Genomic DNA, 17,648 nt, shown 5'->3' on the forward strand with positions numbered 1-17,648 from the left:
AAATATATGTAATCCTGTGTAACTTGTATTGAAATCTGCATTTTTGTCATTTTCTCCATGGTTTTTAAAAGTGAGTCAGTGAGACTTCTGTGGTTGTCTTCATTAAAGCTAGAATTTCACCGACTGTCTCACATGGTGTATGAGATATTGCATTTCTTATGTGTATATAACACCCATTGCAGCTGAGGTGATTTTGCAAAAGGGCTGTAGGATGATTAAAAAAAAATCAGTGAATATGAGAATTAAAATAACACTTGTAGCTCATTGGTATAAATTCCACTCTATTAGGAGTGCTAAATAACAATTTCCAAGCATTCTGCTAAAGTAAAATTATGAGTACATTCAAAACTACAGGATATTTCCTCTTTTGGGGGGCCTAAAGCAAGTTCTGTATATGCAAATCTTGTAGTATCAGGCCCTTGTTGCACACAAGTCAAAGGGGGTGTCTAACCCTACAGGCTGGTGGACTATTTTTTTTAAATAATGTATGCAATTGCTCCTGCATTCTTATAATTTGTATTTAACCTACAGTATTTCATGGACACTTCATACTTAAGTTCATAGGAATTGGCTTATTCTTTTTCAGTCTGCCAATATATTTTTTAGATCAGCATGAAAAGTGTCTATATCATATATACATGAATTAATCTTATTTTGTAGTTTGAGTCAAATATCCTATGAAATTCATAAACAATTTAAAATACGTTTTAAATTTAGTCTTATTCTTAATATTGGTTTATCTGTTTTAACCATGTGGCCAAATTCTGTATTTTTAATTAAATCAATCAGAGTTTACACCTGAGTGACCAAATCTGGTAATCCTTTACCTTTTTGAGTGCTGAATCAATTTTAAAAAAACTGTATTTCATAATAAATTAAACACTTTTTTTGATTTAGCTGATAAAAGTGTTTCTCACAGACTTACATCTCTGAACAGGTGGTTATTGAGAGTTCCATTTTGACCTGTTATAGTTTTTACGATTTACAGATATTTTAACACATATTTTGATACGGAGTAAATTAAAGAGACATTTAAATAAATACTAAAATTTGTAAACACTTGTTCATATAATGTAGAAATGCAAAGTATTTATTTATTTGCTTGCAGAGGTCTTTTTATCACCATCCATGACCGGGGGCACATTGCTACAATGCTTAAATCATGGCCTGAAGATGCCATCAGGGTAAGTTCAGTTTTATTTGCATGGCAGAATTGCTTTTGATCTGTGTCTGGGTAACTGTGGCTAAAATGTTTTGACTAGCTACTGCTTTTAATTCAAATTAAATTAGGTCGTATGGTGATATTAATTAGTTGCTAGTGGTTTCTTAAATAATTGTTGTATCAAAGGCACTTTCCAGTTGCAGCTTCAGAATCTTGAGGCTTTTAAACTGTGTTGTGTTAGGGCTTCATTTGCTGTTTAGAATTTGAACTTCTTGATAACGTGCCAATTATATTCAGTCTCGTGTGATTTAAAGGTTTCATTTGTTTTTGAATATAAGGATTGATTTAATTATTTGCATCTGAATGATCTCTACATATGGATCAGTTAACTCCCAAATATGCAGGTGCTTGGGGCGGACACTCCAGAGAGGGGCGGCACGTCCAGGTATTCAGCGGCAATTCGGCGGAGGGTCGTTCGCTCCCGCTCAGAGCAAAGGACCTCCGACTGAATTGCCGCAGATTGCGATTGCGTTTTTTTTTCTCTTTTGCTTATTTTTGGCTGCTTGGGGTGGCAAAACCCCTGGAGCTGGTCCTGCAAATATGACATCTTTTAAGTACTGAAATCTCTCTATTTCAGTATAAAGAAAGTTCTGCTAAGCATTTTACAGTCAAAGCAATTTCAGTTATTGATTCTAAAGAGTTCTCCCACAGGCTGTTTCTGTTCTCCACCTACAGCTGCTTGTCATAGAATAAGGTGTGAAAATTATTCATTCCTTTAAAAAATCAAATAAATCATTATTTATTCTGATCCTAAAAGCTGAATGCACTTTAGTGTGAGTGACAAATGCATCAATAGCAATGGTAGATGGCTTTTGGAAAATAAAATTTGATCCAAATTTTCATTATAAACTGGGATTCTCTCTTTTTCTATTGTGCTTTCTCTCTCCCTCTTTTCCCTCTTATCCCATCTGTGAATTAGGGATAATAGTGCTTGCCCATCTTTGTAAGGCAGGTTGAGATCTGCAGATCAAAGTACCTCTGTAAGCAATAGATGGTGGGAGATGATGGTATTCATTGTATTATATTATTTTGTATCCTGAGATTGCTTTCAGGCTTAGTCTCACTTTTAAAATAATAATTATTGTTGGTTAAACAGGAAGTATTTTATTTTGGAGTGTGTCTCCTTTTTTCCCATTTTTTTTGTTTTTGTGTGAGCCCTTAAAAATGTGCAGCTGAGGTTAATGAATGTTCATATCCTGTGAACAAATACTTATAGGTGCTTTTATACCATTTAAAGCCTCCTAGAACAACTTTAACAGCTGTTTTTCAAAAACACACTGAAATAGCTTAATAAGGAAACATTTGAGTGGTCCGAATATTCAGGTAAACAGTGTGTTTGTGCGATATATAGTGATCATTAATCTATGTCCTTTATTTAAATTTCCAAGATCAGGTTTGGTTACAGTGTAATAAACAAAAATTGAGATTCACAGATGTTCAAGTTATCCTTTTGAGGGTAATACATTCATTTCTACTGGCTTAGTCTGCCTTTCCTTGTGAATGAGAGTTTTACAGGAAACAATCTAAATGTACTGACTTGGAATGCACTGGAATTACTTTGCACAGATTTTTCCATATGTGATCTTTAAAGTTTGTTTTAAATAGTTTTATAACAGCAACATTCAGTGGAGTTTTTACCATAACATGCAACTTTAGTCTTGCACTGATTTTGTGAAATGCAGACAAATATTTTAGGTTTTTTCCAATTTTCAGCATCTGTGTGTTGAAACAATTTTTAATTATTAGCTTGTTCTAAATATCTGTCATCTGCACGTATATTATATGTAGAAACACACATACAGTATGTGAATGTGGAGAGGTTGAATGGATTTAGCAAGGACAGATACATTATAGTGTTGCTTGCCATTAAAATGTTACAATAGAAACCATTAAAAATCAACATTTGCTAAGCATTTCCTGAGTTATCACAGACATCTTTTTTAAATTAGTGCACAAGAACACCGTTGTTTATGAGGTAAGGTTGATATATGCATAACCTACCTATCACAAAAACACAGAAGTGAGAAAATTGAAAACAAAGGCATTTAATAATACATATAATCTAATTGTGTCTCTCTCTGGGTGCAGAAATAACCACTAGATCAGACAACATACCACATCTTGAACTGCCTCAGCAGGAATACCAGCCTCTCAACACCTCCTGCTCCCCTAGTTGCCCTAACAACACTGCAAACAGATCAGATTCCCTTATCCACCCTCAGTCTTTTCTGAACTCTAGCCCTCTCTGGAGTTTGTTGTTCCTGACATATTACTCTAAGGGTATGTCTCCACTATGGGATTATTCTGATTTTACAGAAACCATTTTTTAAAAACAGATCGTATAAAGTCGAGTGCACACGGCCACGCTAAGCACATTAATTCGGCGGTGTGCGTCCATGGTCTGAGGCTAGCGTCGATTTCTGGAGCGTTGCACTGTGGTAGCTATCCCATAGCTATCCCATAGTTCCCGCAGTCTCCCCCGCCCATTGGAATTCTGGGCTGAGATCACAATGCATGATGGAGTAAAAACAGAGTCGCGGGTGATTCTGGATAAATGTGGTCACTCAATCCTTCCTCCGTGAAAGCAACGGCAGACAATCATTTCGCGCCCATTTTCTCTGGATTGCCCTGGCAGACGCCATAGCATGGTAACCATGGAGCCCATTTAGCCTTTTTTCACTGTCACCGTATGTGTACTGGATGCTGCTGACAGAGGTGGTACTGCAGTGCTACACAGCAGCATTCATTTACCTTTGCAAGGTAGCAGAGAGGGTTACCAGCCCTATTGCGCCATCTGCTGCTTTGGAAATTGGTGATGACAGTTACCAGTCATATTGTACCGTTTGCTGCTGTCATGGCTGCTCCTGGCTGGCCTTGTTGAGGTCGGCCGGGGTGCATGGACAAAAATGGGAATGACTTCCCAGGTCATTCCCTTCTTTATGTTTTGTCTAAAAATAGAGTCAGTCCTGCCTAGAATATGGGGCAAGTCTACTAGAGAACCAGAGAGCACAGCCGCTCCGGGTCAGAGCACCAGATATCCTGCAGAAATGATGAGCTACATGCCATTCTAGGGGGTGCCCCTGCAACAACCCCACCCGTTATTTCCCTCTTCCCACACCCCTTCTGGGCTACCGTGGCAGTTATCCTCCCATTTGTGTGATGAAGTAATAAAGAATGCAGGAATAAGAAACACTGACTTTTTATTGCGATAAAATGAGGGAGAGGCAGCCTCCAGCTGCTATGATAGTCCAGGCAGGACATCTCCATTACTCATTAAAGGGTGCGGGGGAGAGGAGCACAGCCTCCTGCTGCTATGATAGTCCAGAATCTCTATTAGACATGAAAGGGAGGGGGAGAGGAGCTCAGCCTCCAGCTGTTATGATGAGGACGGTTTCCAGCCCTATTGCACCATCTGCCAGGACAGAATCTCCAGGACACAAAGCTTAAAGAAAGGAATGACCGGGAGTCATTCCCATTTTTGCCCAGGCGCCCCCGGCTGACCTCACCGAGGCCAGCCAGGAGCACTCACAGGATGATGACGAGGACAGCTATCAGTCATATTGTACAGTACCGTCTACCACCGGGGAGGGGAGGGGAGAGGATGCTGTTGTTTAGTGCTGCAGCACCCCATCTACCAGCAGCATCCAGTAGACATACGGTGACCTTGAAAAGAGATGAGAAATGATTTTTTTCCCTTTTTCTTTGAGAGGACGAGGGGGGATAAATTGATGACATATTCCCTGAACCACTGGCGACAATGTTTTTGACCCTTCAGGCACTGGGAGTTCAGCCAAGAATGCAAATACTTTTCGGAGACTGCAGGAACTGTGGGATAGCTGGAGTCCTCAGTCCCACCCCCTCCCTCCATGAGTGTCCATTTGATTCTTTGGCTTTCCATTACGCTTGTCACACAGCACTGTGTTGAGTCCCTGCTGTGGCCTCTGACTTTCATAGCCTGGAGATTTTTTCAAATGCTTTGGCATTTCGTCTTCTGTAACGGAGCTCTGATAGAACAGATTTGTCTCCTCATACAGCGATCAGATCCAGTATGTCCCATACGGTCCATACTGGAGCTCTTTTTGGATTTGGGATTGCATGGCCATCCATGCTGATCAGAGCTCCTCGCTGGGCAAACAGGAAATGAAATTCAAAAGTTCGCGGGGCTTTTCGTGTCTACCTGGTCAGTGCATCTGAGTTCAGATCGCTTTCCAGAGCGGTCACAGTGGTGCACTGTGGGATACCGCCCGGAGGCCAATACTGTCGAATTGCGGCCACGCTAACCCTAATCCGATATGGCAATACCAATTTCAGCGCTACTCCTCTTGTCGGGAAGGAGTACAGGAATCGGTTTTAAGAACCCTTTATATCGATATAAAGGGCTTTGTTGTGTGGATGGGTGCAGGGTTAAATCGGTTTAACGCTGCTAAATTCGGTATAAATGCGTAGTGTAGACCAGGTCTAAGCCTCAGGGGATTCTCAGAAATGGCTACAAAGGCTCAGGACTTGGTTTCCCAGATTGTGAAAAGTCCAGGGCAGAAATAGAACAGTCTGGAAAGTACTACCAGAACCAACCATAAGCCAGATCTCAGAGACAAAGGATTTGAGTTGTACTTTTGGGTTTGGCTGCTGTTGGAGTAGAGTGGCGAGAGAAGCATGACTGCCTGAGAGGTCTCCATTAAACTTCCCATTCTTACCAAAAGGGAAATTTTAACTCTGGTGGTTTGTGGGTCACTGAAAAGTGCCAGCCCAACAGAGATCAGCAACTGAAGAGGCTGAGGAGTGATTTCAACTTATACTTCACCTCGCCCCCGACCCCAGCTCTGACACTGGGCTCCAATTCCTGGCTGCTGACTTCTGCTCTAATCACTGGGCCTGACTCCTGCTGCAACTGCTAGGCATAACGGCCCATATCCCAGTCATTGACAGTTTGAACAGCTCCCCCAAGAAGACAACACCAATTAGAGAATTAGAGCTGATGTGGTGAGCATGGATCCTACAAAGACCAATATCTCTCTGATGGAGACAGTGGAAGTCTTACAGGCCTTGCGGGTCCAGGTTGCCATCCTGTAGGCACAGAATGCAATCCTGCATGTTCAAGCCGCACCACTTTCAGGTCTGGCCCCTGCTATTCTTGAACCCAAGCTCCCCCTACTTGACAAGTTCAATGGGAGTTGCAACAAATTTTGTGGGTTCCTAAATCTGCCATCATCATCTCCTATTTCTGTTATGCCTACAGTCGTACTTCTCCAACCAAGTATGAACAGGAATGGTTATCAGCCTGCTTACTGGGGAGGCTGTGGTTTGGGTGTCTCCTGTCCTGGAGAAATCAAGCCCACTTCTGGGACTATTTGAGGACTTTAGGCAATGGCAGTAAACTTCAATGACCCAAGTCGTAAGCATATGGCCGAAGCCATGCTTTAGGTGTTGTGGCAGGAATGCTGTCCAGTTGCTAAATATGCAGCAGAGTTCTGATGTTTGTTAGTAGATACCAAATGGAACAAGTCTGCTCAGCTTTATAATTTCTGACTTGGGTTAAACAATGATATTAAAGATAAACTGGCATGGGTGAGATCCCTCTCTGGCCTGGATGTCTTAGTCAATTTATGTGTCAAAATTGATCTCTTCCTGGCTGAATGATGCCATGTAGAAAGAGCTTCCTACTGGCTTCCATCAGCTCTGCAACTCTGGCCCCTGCATCACCAGTCCCTTCTCCAACATCTGAACCTCTGCAAGTTGACCAGGTTCATCTCCACCTTTCTGATGTGGAGAAGAATCGATGCTGGGCATCGGACCTATGCCTATATTGATGGAAACCAGAGCACAATGTATCAAGCTGCCGTCAAGGTTTGATCTGTATGCCATGCCCCAGCCCTGATAGGGGAATCCGGGCTGGGTTTGTGCCTTTCCCCAGCAGTCCACGCCAACCATTGTCCATCAGTACCTTGGTGACAGCCAATCAGAATCCAACGTATCTCTCCCTCTCCGGCTCCAGCTACGGCACCCTGTGATGCCTGACACCAATCTAGAAGTGCTTGTGGACTCAGGTGCCTCAGACAGTTTCATGGATTGGAGTTTTTCTGAGCAAACAATCTCTCTCTCAGTCCTAGCAGTACCCTGAGTTAGTGGAGTTCATAGCTGGATCACTCTTTTCACTGGGACCGGTCACCCCCCAGACAGCATCCTTAGAGGTAACTACACTTTAAGGTCACTGAGAAATTCTTCAGTTGTGGCTACTTCATGCACTGTATTCACCATTTGTCCTTGGCACCCCCTGGCTTGTCGCTCTGACCATGAATCTGCTGGTAGTCAGGCATATTAAACTTTGACTCCCTATGTTGCCAACAGTCCTGTTTCTCAACAGCCCATCCAGTTCCAGCAACCCTTTGTGGCTTACTTGGTTCCCCAAAGATCCAGAAACATGAAGAGGAGGTCCAAAGGTGACCCTAGCAACCCCCACAACTTCCCTAATAGCCCCACGGATTCCTATTAAATATCAACATTATGCCAACATGTTTGACAAAAAGAGAGCCAACAATCTACTGCCCCATTACAGCAACAACTGCTCCTTCAACCTCCAACTAGAGGCAAAGGTTCCCTTCAGGTGCTTTACTTCTTCTCTGAATCTGAACTACAGGCACTCCAGAGCTATCTCAAGAAATATCTGTAGAATGGCTTCATTCAACCCTCTATGTCCACAGCGTGGCCCCCGATCTCCTTTGTGGCTAAGAAAGAGTTCCCTCAGATCTCGGTGGTCCGCACAAGACCAATCAGTACCTGGGTGCAATGTGTTAACCTATGACTCTCCTGCTGTCTCTTGTGAGGTGCCTTTCTGTGTCGTTCATAAATAGGTGTCAGGAAGTGGTGGAAACCCCTTTATATTGTCCTCAAGTTTTAGTAGGACAGTGTGTTTGTGTACATTATTGTAACGTATATATTATTTTAAATATTTATTGAAGTTCTTGATGAAGACATCAAGTTTGCCCAGGCAGGGGAGGGTGTAACCCCATCTGGACTTGATTGTTCCTGACATATTACTCTAAGCTTCTAGAAGACTCACCGTTATACTACAGCAGCAATCAATAGAGAGGCTCAAGACTCGATTTCCCAGATTTCCTAGGGCAGAAATAGAACAAGCTGGGATATACTACTAAAACCAATTATAAGCCAGAACTCAGAGACAAAGGGTTTGATTTTACTTTTGGTTTGTCTGCTGTTGGAGTATAGTGGCAAGAGAAGCATCATAGCGTAGGAGATCCCTGTTAAACTTCCTATTCCAACCCAAAGGGAAACTTTGAACTCTGTCAGTGTTTAGTGGGTCACTGAAAAGTATCAGCCCTACAGAGACCAGCAACCTTGGAAACTGAGAAGCAACTCCAGGTCAGGCTACTGAGAGCCATTGGACTGCAGATTAGGGAGCCTCAGGATGATACTGTTCTTTTACGAGTGAAGACCTTGTAATAAATCCAGTGTCTGTCTATTTTGCATGTGAGGTTTAATCCAGCCAATGATTACAGTGCCACATTCCCTAGTAAAAAACTGATTATCAATACACTGTCTGCCTAGGCGGGTGGTGGGAGGGAGCTGAGTGGTTTGGTTCTGTTGTAAGTGTTCCGCGGTAGAGGGTTTCAGATAGTGTTGCTATTTTATTGTTCTAGCTACTCCTGTTCTTTCCTTATCCTTGTTTCCTATACCTAGTAACATTCACCCTATTGTTGTATTGTTACTTTAGGGATTGTGATAATTTTATTCCTCATGTATTGGACTGTACTCCCAATATATTATTTGATAACGAGTAATAGTCAGATAATCAGTTTTCCAAAGTATAGTACCTCTTATGTTCAGAGGCAGTAGGAGGGGCCCCTTTAGGTGGTGGCACCAGCTGCAAAGATACAAAAATCAGGACCCACACCCCTGTTGTGCGACAGGAAAAGTCACTCTAAGCATCCAGCAACAGAGAGAAGGCTTAAGCCACACCTCAGGGCTGGGGTTACAGTACCATTCTGTGAAATCACACTCACTCCGGCTTTTGGAAGCTCCTGAACTGGCTCAGTGTTTTCCAAGAAGCTGGTCTCTTATTAAGTATCTCTTGTTTTGTCAATAAACATCTCTGACGCAACACAAGCACCCCTAGAAAACACAATCTATTCCCCACGTACCATGTTATTTTCCAATTTTGGATGCAAGAAACATTACTGTAGGCATATACCAGAATGCAATTTTATATTCCTCTCCTAAACTGTTTAGAAAGCCTTCTGTATACTCCATCAGCAAACACTAGTAGCTGATGTAGAGCATCTCCATCAGTAAATCACAGTGCATTGATTAATTTCCGATGAATAATACTAATACTTTATTTTCCTTCTAGTTAATGAAAAACCCCAGGGAGCCAGAATTTCTCTAATTTTTGCAATTTTTTCACTTTCTACGGTATGTGGTTTTTAAATTTGTGTAGTCCAAAAAATTTTGAGGCTTAGACTGGAGTGTAACTTTATTTTTGGCCAATTGTAGATGATTAGATTGCCATATTGTTCCTGTCAAGTTGTTACTATCAGTAGTATCAGTAACAAGATTTTTTAATCCTTTTCTTTCTTTTTTAAAATGCTGATGTGAGCTGGGAGAATTTTTGTATTCATGTATTCCTACATGAAATTATCTCAACTGGAATTTAGTCAAGACATTTGGACTAACAAACTGGCAAATATTGTTCTTGATCAAATTGATCTTTAATAAACACAAGTGAACAGAAACTCACTCTTCTGGCCCTGTTTTTCTTTAACACAGAGCTGTTAACTCTCATATTATCACAGATCTCATGATATTTACTATTTTTCTTAAAACCAAAGCACCCAGAGCTGAGAATTTCTTTCTGTCTTTCTCAGACTTGCAACCAAATATTGAACAGGCCAGAATCTACTAAACTTATGAGATCTGACAACCTCATAGCTTGACATGTTAAGGCTATAGGTAGTTATGAACAAAATTAGACCACCGTTCATTGTCTTTTAAGTCAGAAGTTAAACAGGCTTTTCTCGTTGATATTGTCATCTTGGAATTTTCCCAAGATTCCATCTGTGAGCTTTCTTTCACCACTCTGATGGATGATCTAAGAAGAGGGATACATATCTCAGCATAAAATATACTTACAATATTTATTTTTATATATTTAAATTCTAGTTCTCCTTCGAGTGATACCCATGTGCTTTCCACTCTTGCTGGGCAAGCAACCCATGGTGCTTTCCTCTCTGCAGGCCTCTCCATCTTGGCACTGGTTGCCGTCAACATCTGGAATTGCGCTCAGTAGAAGGAGAGTTGTCTTCTGAATCAAAGGTTCCTACATTTTCTATCCTTGGCGTTGCTCTTGCTACCCCTCTTCCAGTTATTTCCATCTTTCTATGGATCCTGTCATAAGAGTACTATTGAGTCGTTAGCCAGGGAGGTCACTGGGGGCCTACACTTGTCCAGTGGCTTTTTTGGAATCCATGGGGCTTTCTCTCCCCTTCCCCCCCACCATTTACAGATCATATTTCAGGATGACTGATTAGTCAAGGGCTAGTCCAAAGCTCAGGTTATATCCAGCATATGACTCATTCAGTCAACTTTCAAGACCGTAGGCCTTCTGATCAATACAGACAACTCTACCCTTTACCCTGTACAGAGGATATTTGTAGTGATTGTGTTGCACGCTACCCAGGCCAGAGTGTTCCTCCCAGAGTCAAGATTAGAGTCTATTTAGTCTCTCATGACAGACCTCAAGTTTCAATCACAACAGCCTGAAACTGTATGAGGCTCCTACGGCACATGGACTTGTGCACATATGTAGTAGGACCCACGAAGATGTATCTCATGCCCCTCCAGACATGGCTCGAGTCAGTGTACTTGCCAAGCTGTCTTCCTCTGGACACTGTGCTCACAGTACCTTTGCAGATTCTAATTTTGCTGAATTGGTAGTTGGATCCTCTCAGTGTTCGTGTGAGTGTTCCCTTTCTCTGCCTTGAACAGTCTGTGACAAACCTATAGACAACATCGCTGCAGTGTTTTACCTCAACAGGCAGGGATGAGTTTGGTCATCCCTCCTTTTTCAGAAAGCAGTTCACCTGTGGGAATTTTGCATAGCTCATTCAATCATACTTGAGCCTCTTACCTTCCAGGGGTGTAGAACAAGCTAGCAAACTGCCTGAGCAGGCCATTTTTGAGTCACCATGAGTGGTCTTTGTCCAGATGTAACCAGATGCATTTTCCAGCACTGGGGGCCTCCTCAAATAGATCTATTTGCAATCAAGTCAACAGAAAATGTAAACAGTTCTTCCTGCAAGGTCACAGTCCAAGCTCCATAACAGGCACCTTCTTGCTACCCTGGACAGAAAAGCTTTACTATAATTTTCCCCCAATTCCACTCCTATACAGAGTGCTACTAAAGATCAAGTGTAACCATGCCCAGATTATTTTAATAGCCCCAGTGTAGCCCTGCCAACACTGGTTCTCCATGCTACTGGACTTCTCAGTGGGAACTCAAATCTCACTCGGATTTGATATCTCAAGACCACAGTCAGCTGCTCCTCCTGAACCTGCAATCCCTTAATTTAACATCCTGGAAGCTCCAAGGCTAAATCTTAGCGAGCAGGCTTGCTCAGAGCAAGTTTTCCAGATCTTACCAAGTAGCAGAAAGCGCTCACCGGGCCACCGACCTGTCAAAATGGAAGCAGTTTCGTATCTGCACTTGTCAGACCAGAGTTTCACTGATACACTCATCCATCGAACATGTACTCAACTGTCATCTGCACCTGAAACAACAAGGCCTTAGCTATTCCTCTATCAAGATTCACCTGGCAGCAATATCAGCTTTACACCTTCGCTGATCTATGAACTAAAAGAACAATCAACATTCAGTTCAAGCCACTGGGAATGTGGGTACGATCCAGACCTAACATTTGTGTCTAAAGACTAAAGTGGTAACACTCTTATTATAACACTTGAAGTACTATCGGCATTTCCAAACAGCCAACACAGGTCTATAATGATCTACAGAGGCATTGAAATTCCTGTGTTCTTTCTGAAACAGGTACCATGATGGAATTTTGCTAAAGCTGATTGGGATGTCTAAAAACAGACTGTTGAGAAAACTGTTGCAAGAATTCCAGCAAGACCGGAATGCTGTCAGCGGTTCGCAAGGCTCCTGAAAGTAGCAGGAAAGAAGAACATTCCCTGAGGATTCTGGAAAAAGCACACTCCCTGCTGGATGAAAGAGATGCAGTAGTTGCTCCAGAAATATAGTCAGACCACGAGTTCTCATATTGCAAAAACCCTGCTACACTCCCTTGACATAGCAAGGTGTCAGTGATGGCTTGATTGCATGCAAAACCTTGATTTTACACGTTCAAGTCGTCGATCCTGGACACTACTACGATGTCTTGAGGACACTAATTGCACAGAGTACTGGCCACCAAATATCTGGCCAAACTCAATAGCCTCCAAACTGGTGGAGAACACAAAAGGACCACATGATAAACACACAAGAAGAGAAATGTATCAACAACTTTACCAAACACTTGCCTCAATCCCCTGAAGAGAACCTTCCACCACTGGGGAAGTAAAAGGACTTGCCACAATGAAAAAAGGGAAGGCTGCAAGCCCTGACGGTATTCCGCCAAAATTCCTCAATCATCTCAGTCACAAAGTACTCCAATGGCTAGCAACATTGTACTCCACTACCTTAAAGACAGTACAGATCCCTGAAATATGGCGTGAGGCAATGGTAATTGCCATTCCAAAGCCTGGAAAGCCTCCAATGCAGCGGGAAGCTCTAGGCCAATTTCTCTATTATGTACAACCTATAAACTTCTTGAACGTATCATCCTCAAAAGAATAGACCCTTTTACTGAGCCAGTTATCCCTGTTGAACAGGCAGGCTTCCAGCCAAAATGTAGTTGTTGTGACCAAGTTATGGCACTCACAACTCACATTGAGGCTGGCTCTCAAAAAAAAATGGCATAGTATTTGTTGACCAGTCATCTGCATATGATACTGTATGGATTATGGGCCTGATGCTGAAACTTGCTAAAATTATACACTGCTACCAAACATTTTGCCTGCTGTGGACCATGCTGAGTAACAGATGCCTGCGGGTGTACCTGGGTAATAAGACCAGCTCACCCTGTATCATAAATAGTGGACTAGCACAAGGCTCTGTATTTGCGCCAACGCTTTTTAATATTTGCATGAGTGACCTGTCTCCAACTAAATTATGAAAATTTGGATATGCAGATGATCTTGCCTTGACAATTCAAGCATCAAACCTCCATGACATTGAGAAAGCATTAAGAGAGGACCTCCAAAATATGGAACAATACTTCTAGAAGTGGAGGCTGAAACCAAACCATGGAAAAACAATAGTAAGCACATTTCATCTTGATAATAAGAGTGCCAAAAACACACTGAAAGTAGCTTTCTGTGGTAAAAATGTGCAACATGATTACACTCCAACTCGGAGTGAAACTCAACTGGACCCTCTCTTTCCATGATCATCTTGAGAAGGTAGCTGCAAAAATAAAAACAGCCAACATAATCCAGAAACTGGCAGGTCCAACCTGGTGTGATTCAGCAACAGTGTTGCGAACATCTGCAATAGATTTTATATATTCAGTAGCTGAATATTGTGCACTGGTATGGAGCAGATGCAACTTGTGCATGTAACTTGTGGATACCCAGCTAAATACAGTGATGCAGTGCATCATGGGAATCCTTAAGTTGACTCCAACACCATGACTACCTGTCCTGTCTCACATTGCTCCCCCGCAGATATGCCGAACTGCTGCAACATTCCGCAAAGCTCAGCGAATCCAGGAAAACAGACAATGACAAAGAACTCGACAATGCGCTCCACCTCCCAATGTCTTAAGTCCTGCAAGCCTTTCTGGGAACATTCGTTTAGCATCATGCAATCAGGCTATAATCAGAAGGAGGCTTGGAAAGCAGATTGGGCTAAACAAGACTTAAAAAATAAGCACCTTGTGCCAGATCCCACACAGAAAGTTCCTGAGTTTGACCTTCCGGGGTCAGCTTGGTCAACTCTGAACCAAATTCGAACCAACCATGGTAGATGCAGATATCTAATGCACAAATGGAAAATCAAGGACTCCCCAGTGTGTGAGCGTGGTTCCCCACAACAGACCATTGAACATATCACTACCTACTGCCCAATTTATAAATATGAAGGCAGCATTACTGCAATAAATTCTGCTACTCTTGATGTAGCTATTTGGCTTGATCAACTTCAGGTGAAATTGTAGTTGCTGCTCTACGCCAGCCATACAAAAGAAGAAGACAATGAACCTCTCACTGGGATAACTTCTGTTTTTTCTAATGACATGACAATGAGATTCCTTAAAGGCCTAGAAAGGTTGTACCCTCAGTTAAGATAACCTGTTTCCCCCTTAGGACTTGAACTTGGTCCTGTCTAAACTAATGGGCCATTGAGGCTTTGGAAATGTTCTCCATACTACATCTTCTGTGGAATGTAGTTCTCCTAATTGCTATCACTTCTGCCAGAAGAGTCTCTGAACTGCATGTATTATATATAGTCTTCTTTAAATATAAGGTATATTTATGCTCTCATCTGAGTTTTTTCTCTAAAGTAGTTTCAATTTTTCATATCAGTCAACCAATTTACTTATCTGTATTTTACCCAAAACCACACATACATAAGGATGAGCAAAGGCTACACATATTGGATGTTAGATGAGCCTTGGTGTTCTACATAGACAGGACCAAATTGTTTCAGTGGTCCACCCAACGATTTGTGACTATAGCAGACAGAATTAAAGGTCTTCCAATCTCCTCACAGAGAATTTGATATTAGATAACTTTTTGTATGTGTTGTTGATATGATCTGGCAGGCATTTCTCCACCAGACAAGCTGACAGCTCACTCCAGTAGAGTGCAAGCATCCTCAACAGTCTTCCTAGTGTAGATCCCTATCCATGACATTTGTAAAGTAGCAACCTGGTCATTGGTGCACACTTTCTGCTCTCATTATGCCATTACCCAGGACTCTAGAGATGATGCTATATTTGGTCATGCTGTACTACAGTCTATGTATACATGAACTGTGATCCCTCCACCTATATTACTGTTTGGGAGACACCAAGAGTGAAATGCACATGTGCAATTACTCAAAGAAACAAAAGTATTAACCTTTCATAACTGTTGTTCTTCAAGATGTGTTGCACATGTTCATTTCATAACTCTTCCCCCCTCCACTCCCCATTGGAGTTTCCAGAAAGAAGAAACTGAGGGAACTTGGGGTCAACTGGGCTCTTTATACTGGCACCAGTGGTACACTGCAGCAGAGGGTGCTCAAGCCACCCCGCTAAACACCACTGAGGGAAAAATTTCCAGTGACTCTGATTGGGCACACGCACATCAAGGGTGGAAAGGACATGTGCAACACATCCAGAAGAATAACAGTTACAAAAGGTTAGTAACCATTTTTCAGTCAAAGTTGCATTGCCTTTTACCCACCTCTTAATTCTAAATTATCTTTTACTCTGTCGTACGTGACTCTTCACTCATATGGTTCTGTCCAGTGTTACAGAAATCTTTCTTTTGAGTGCAGACAGGTGTTCTCGGTTTTAAATGTGTCTGAATTTTGTTTTATTATGGTGATAGTGATATTTATACATACTTTGAGATCTACTGATGAAAAGCACTAAATAAGAGCTGTGTTGTTGTTATAGTTGGTGAAACAACATATATTTGAATGTATACAGTGGAACCCTCTTATACTAAAATATTTTCTTTTATATTCTTAGAAAAGCTGTGCTGCAATTGCAGGAAGCTCTAGATGCTGTGTTTATGTGAGTGGGTCAGAGTATGGTGTTGAAGGGCACGAGCCTCTGGGGTATGTCTATGTAGCATCTGGGAGTGAGCTGCCTAGCCTGGGTCCACAGATGCGTGCTAGCAGGGCTAGCACTATTGTTAGCTGCGTAGATGGTGCTTTGTTATTAGTACCTGGGCTGGAGCCTGGACTCTGAAGTCACTAAAAATAGCATGCTAGCACAAGCTCAATTACTAGAAGTCTGTGGTCCCGGGCTGGGATGCTTGCTCCCAGATGCTGTGTACACATATTTAGTTGGGGATTGGCCCTGCTTTGAGCAGGGGGTTGGACTAGATGACCTCCTGAGGTTCCTTCCAACTCCGATATTCTATGCTTCTATATCCTGGAAGACTATAGTTTCACTCCTGTCAGGGAGCTGCAGTAGTAGTATCACCCAGTATCACTGGGAACAGTTGCAGCAACACCTGGAAGCAAAGGATCCTTCCTTACCCTTTCTCCACAACGTAGCCACAAATCCTCCTCTTCCTTGTTGATTCAGAGCAATGTAGGAGGGGAAATGATTATTCCTTTGGAATGCAGCACTGAGCACCTATCTGGTAAGTGACAATTACTGCATTCTTAGAGGATTAGCACTGGGAAAACGTTTTACAATGAGGTGAAGTTGCAATATAATTGAAGTGAAAATGCAATAAAATGTAATGATGGAATTCAGGACTCTTGCTCTACAATAGTTTAATGTATGTCTGTAATAATAATTTTAAAATGGAAACAGAAAGGTGTGTTGAGGAGTATAGATATGCTGCTTGTAAGTACTCAGCATTTCAGAAAAGAAATGATTTCATAGTACTTTTTTTTTTTTTCCTCCAACAAGGCTATTGTGGTGACTGATGGAGAACGTATTCTTGGCCTTGGAGACCTGGGCTGTTATGGAATGGGCATCCCAGTTGGTAAATTGGCCCTTTACACCGCGTGTGGAGGAATGAAACCACAGGAATGTCTGCCTGTAATCCTGGATGTGGGAACTGATAATGAGGTAAATACTTTTCCCAGGTTCCGTGAACATTTGGCATATTGTAGGAGCAACAGGCTGAACTGTATAACTGTATTTATCTGTTCTAAAGGGTAAACGCAGAATTTTGGGTGAGGATATTATTTCCTTTTTGTCTTATTTTTTCCCTCCTGTGAGTACTTATTCTCCTTCTTACTTGTTGTATGTAATTAATTATTCTTTCATACAGTTTTATTCAATTTACCAATATATTTAATAGAGTCTGTATACTGATATCTTTCTACTGACAATTTAGTACATTGAAAAGGCCCACTGGCAAAAAGTCTGGCACAGGATCATTAATTGTGGAGATTTCACAATGCACCTGAAACCTTCCTTTCACCAGAGGCCCTACAGGTGGTCAGCACAGCCCCAAAAGTGGATTGCACTGGCTTGGGTGGTGTTTGGTACATGCCCAGTGCAGCCTTCCCTGCATGGCAATTATATAGCCCACAGAGACTATGCCCTATAAATGGCCACTTCTCTTCTTGGGAAGTGAATTTCCTTGGGGTGCAGCAGCTCTCACACAGAAACTTTCTGTGCCA

At 42.0% G+C, this 17,648-nt stretch overlaps 1 protein-coding gene across 2 annotated transcripts in view; it reads left to right on the forward strand.

The window, feature by feature from the left end:
* Nucleotides 1-17,648, forward strand: part of ME1 (malic enzyme 1) — a 367,704-nt gene that overhangs the window by 149,343 nt on the left and 200,713 nt on the right. For both annotated transcript variants that reach the window (XM_050950148.1, XM_050950149.1), the window contains exons 4-5: nt 1,109-1,184; nt 16,927-17,088. In XM_050950148.1, the coding sequence (XP_050806105.1) occupies nt 1,109-1,184; nt 16,927-17,088 (238 nt within the window). The remainder of the gene's footprint in view (nt 1-1,108; nt 1,185-16,926; nt 17,089-17,648) is intronic.

The sequence above is a fragment of the Gopherus flavomarginatus genome, chromosome 4, assembly GCF_025201925.1.
Source record: "Gopherus flavomarginatus isolate rGopFla2 chromosome 4, rGopFla2.mat.asm, whole genome shotgun sequence".
NCBI classification, from domain to species: domain Eukaryota; kingdom Metazoa; phylum Chordata; order Testudines; family Testudinidae; genus Gopherus; species Gopherus flavomarginatus.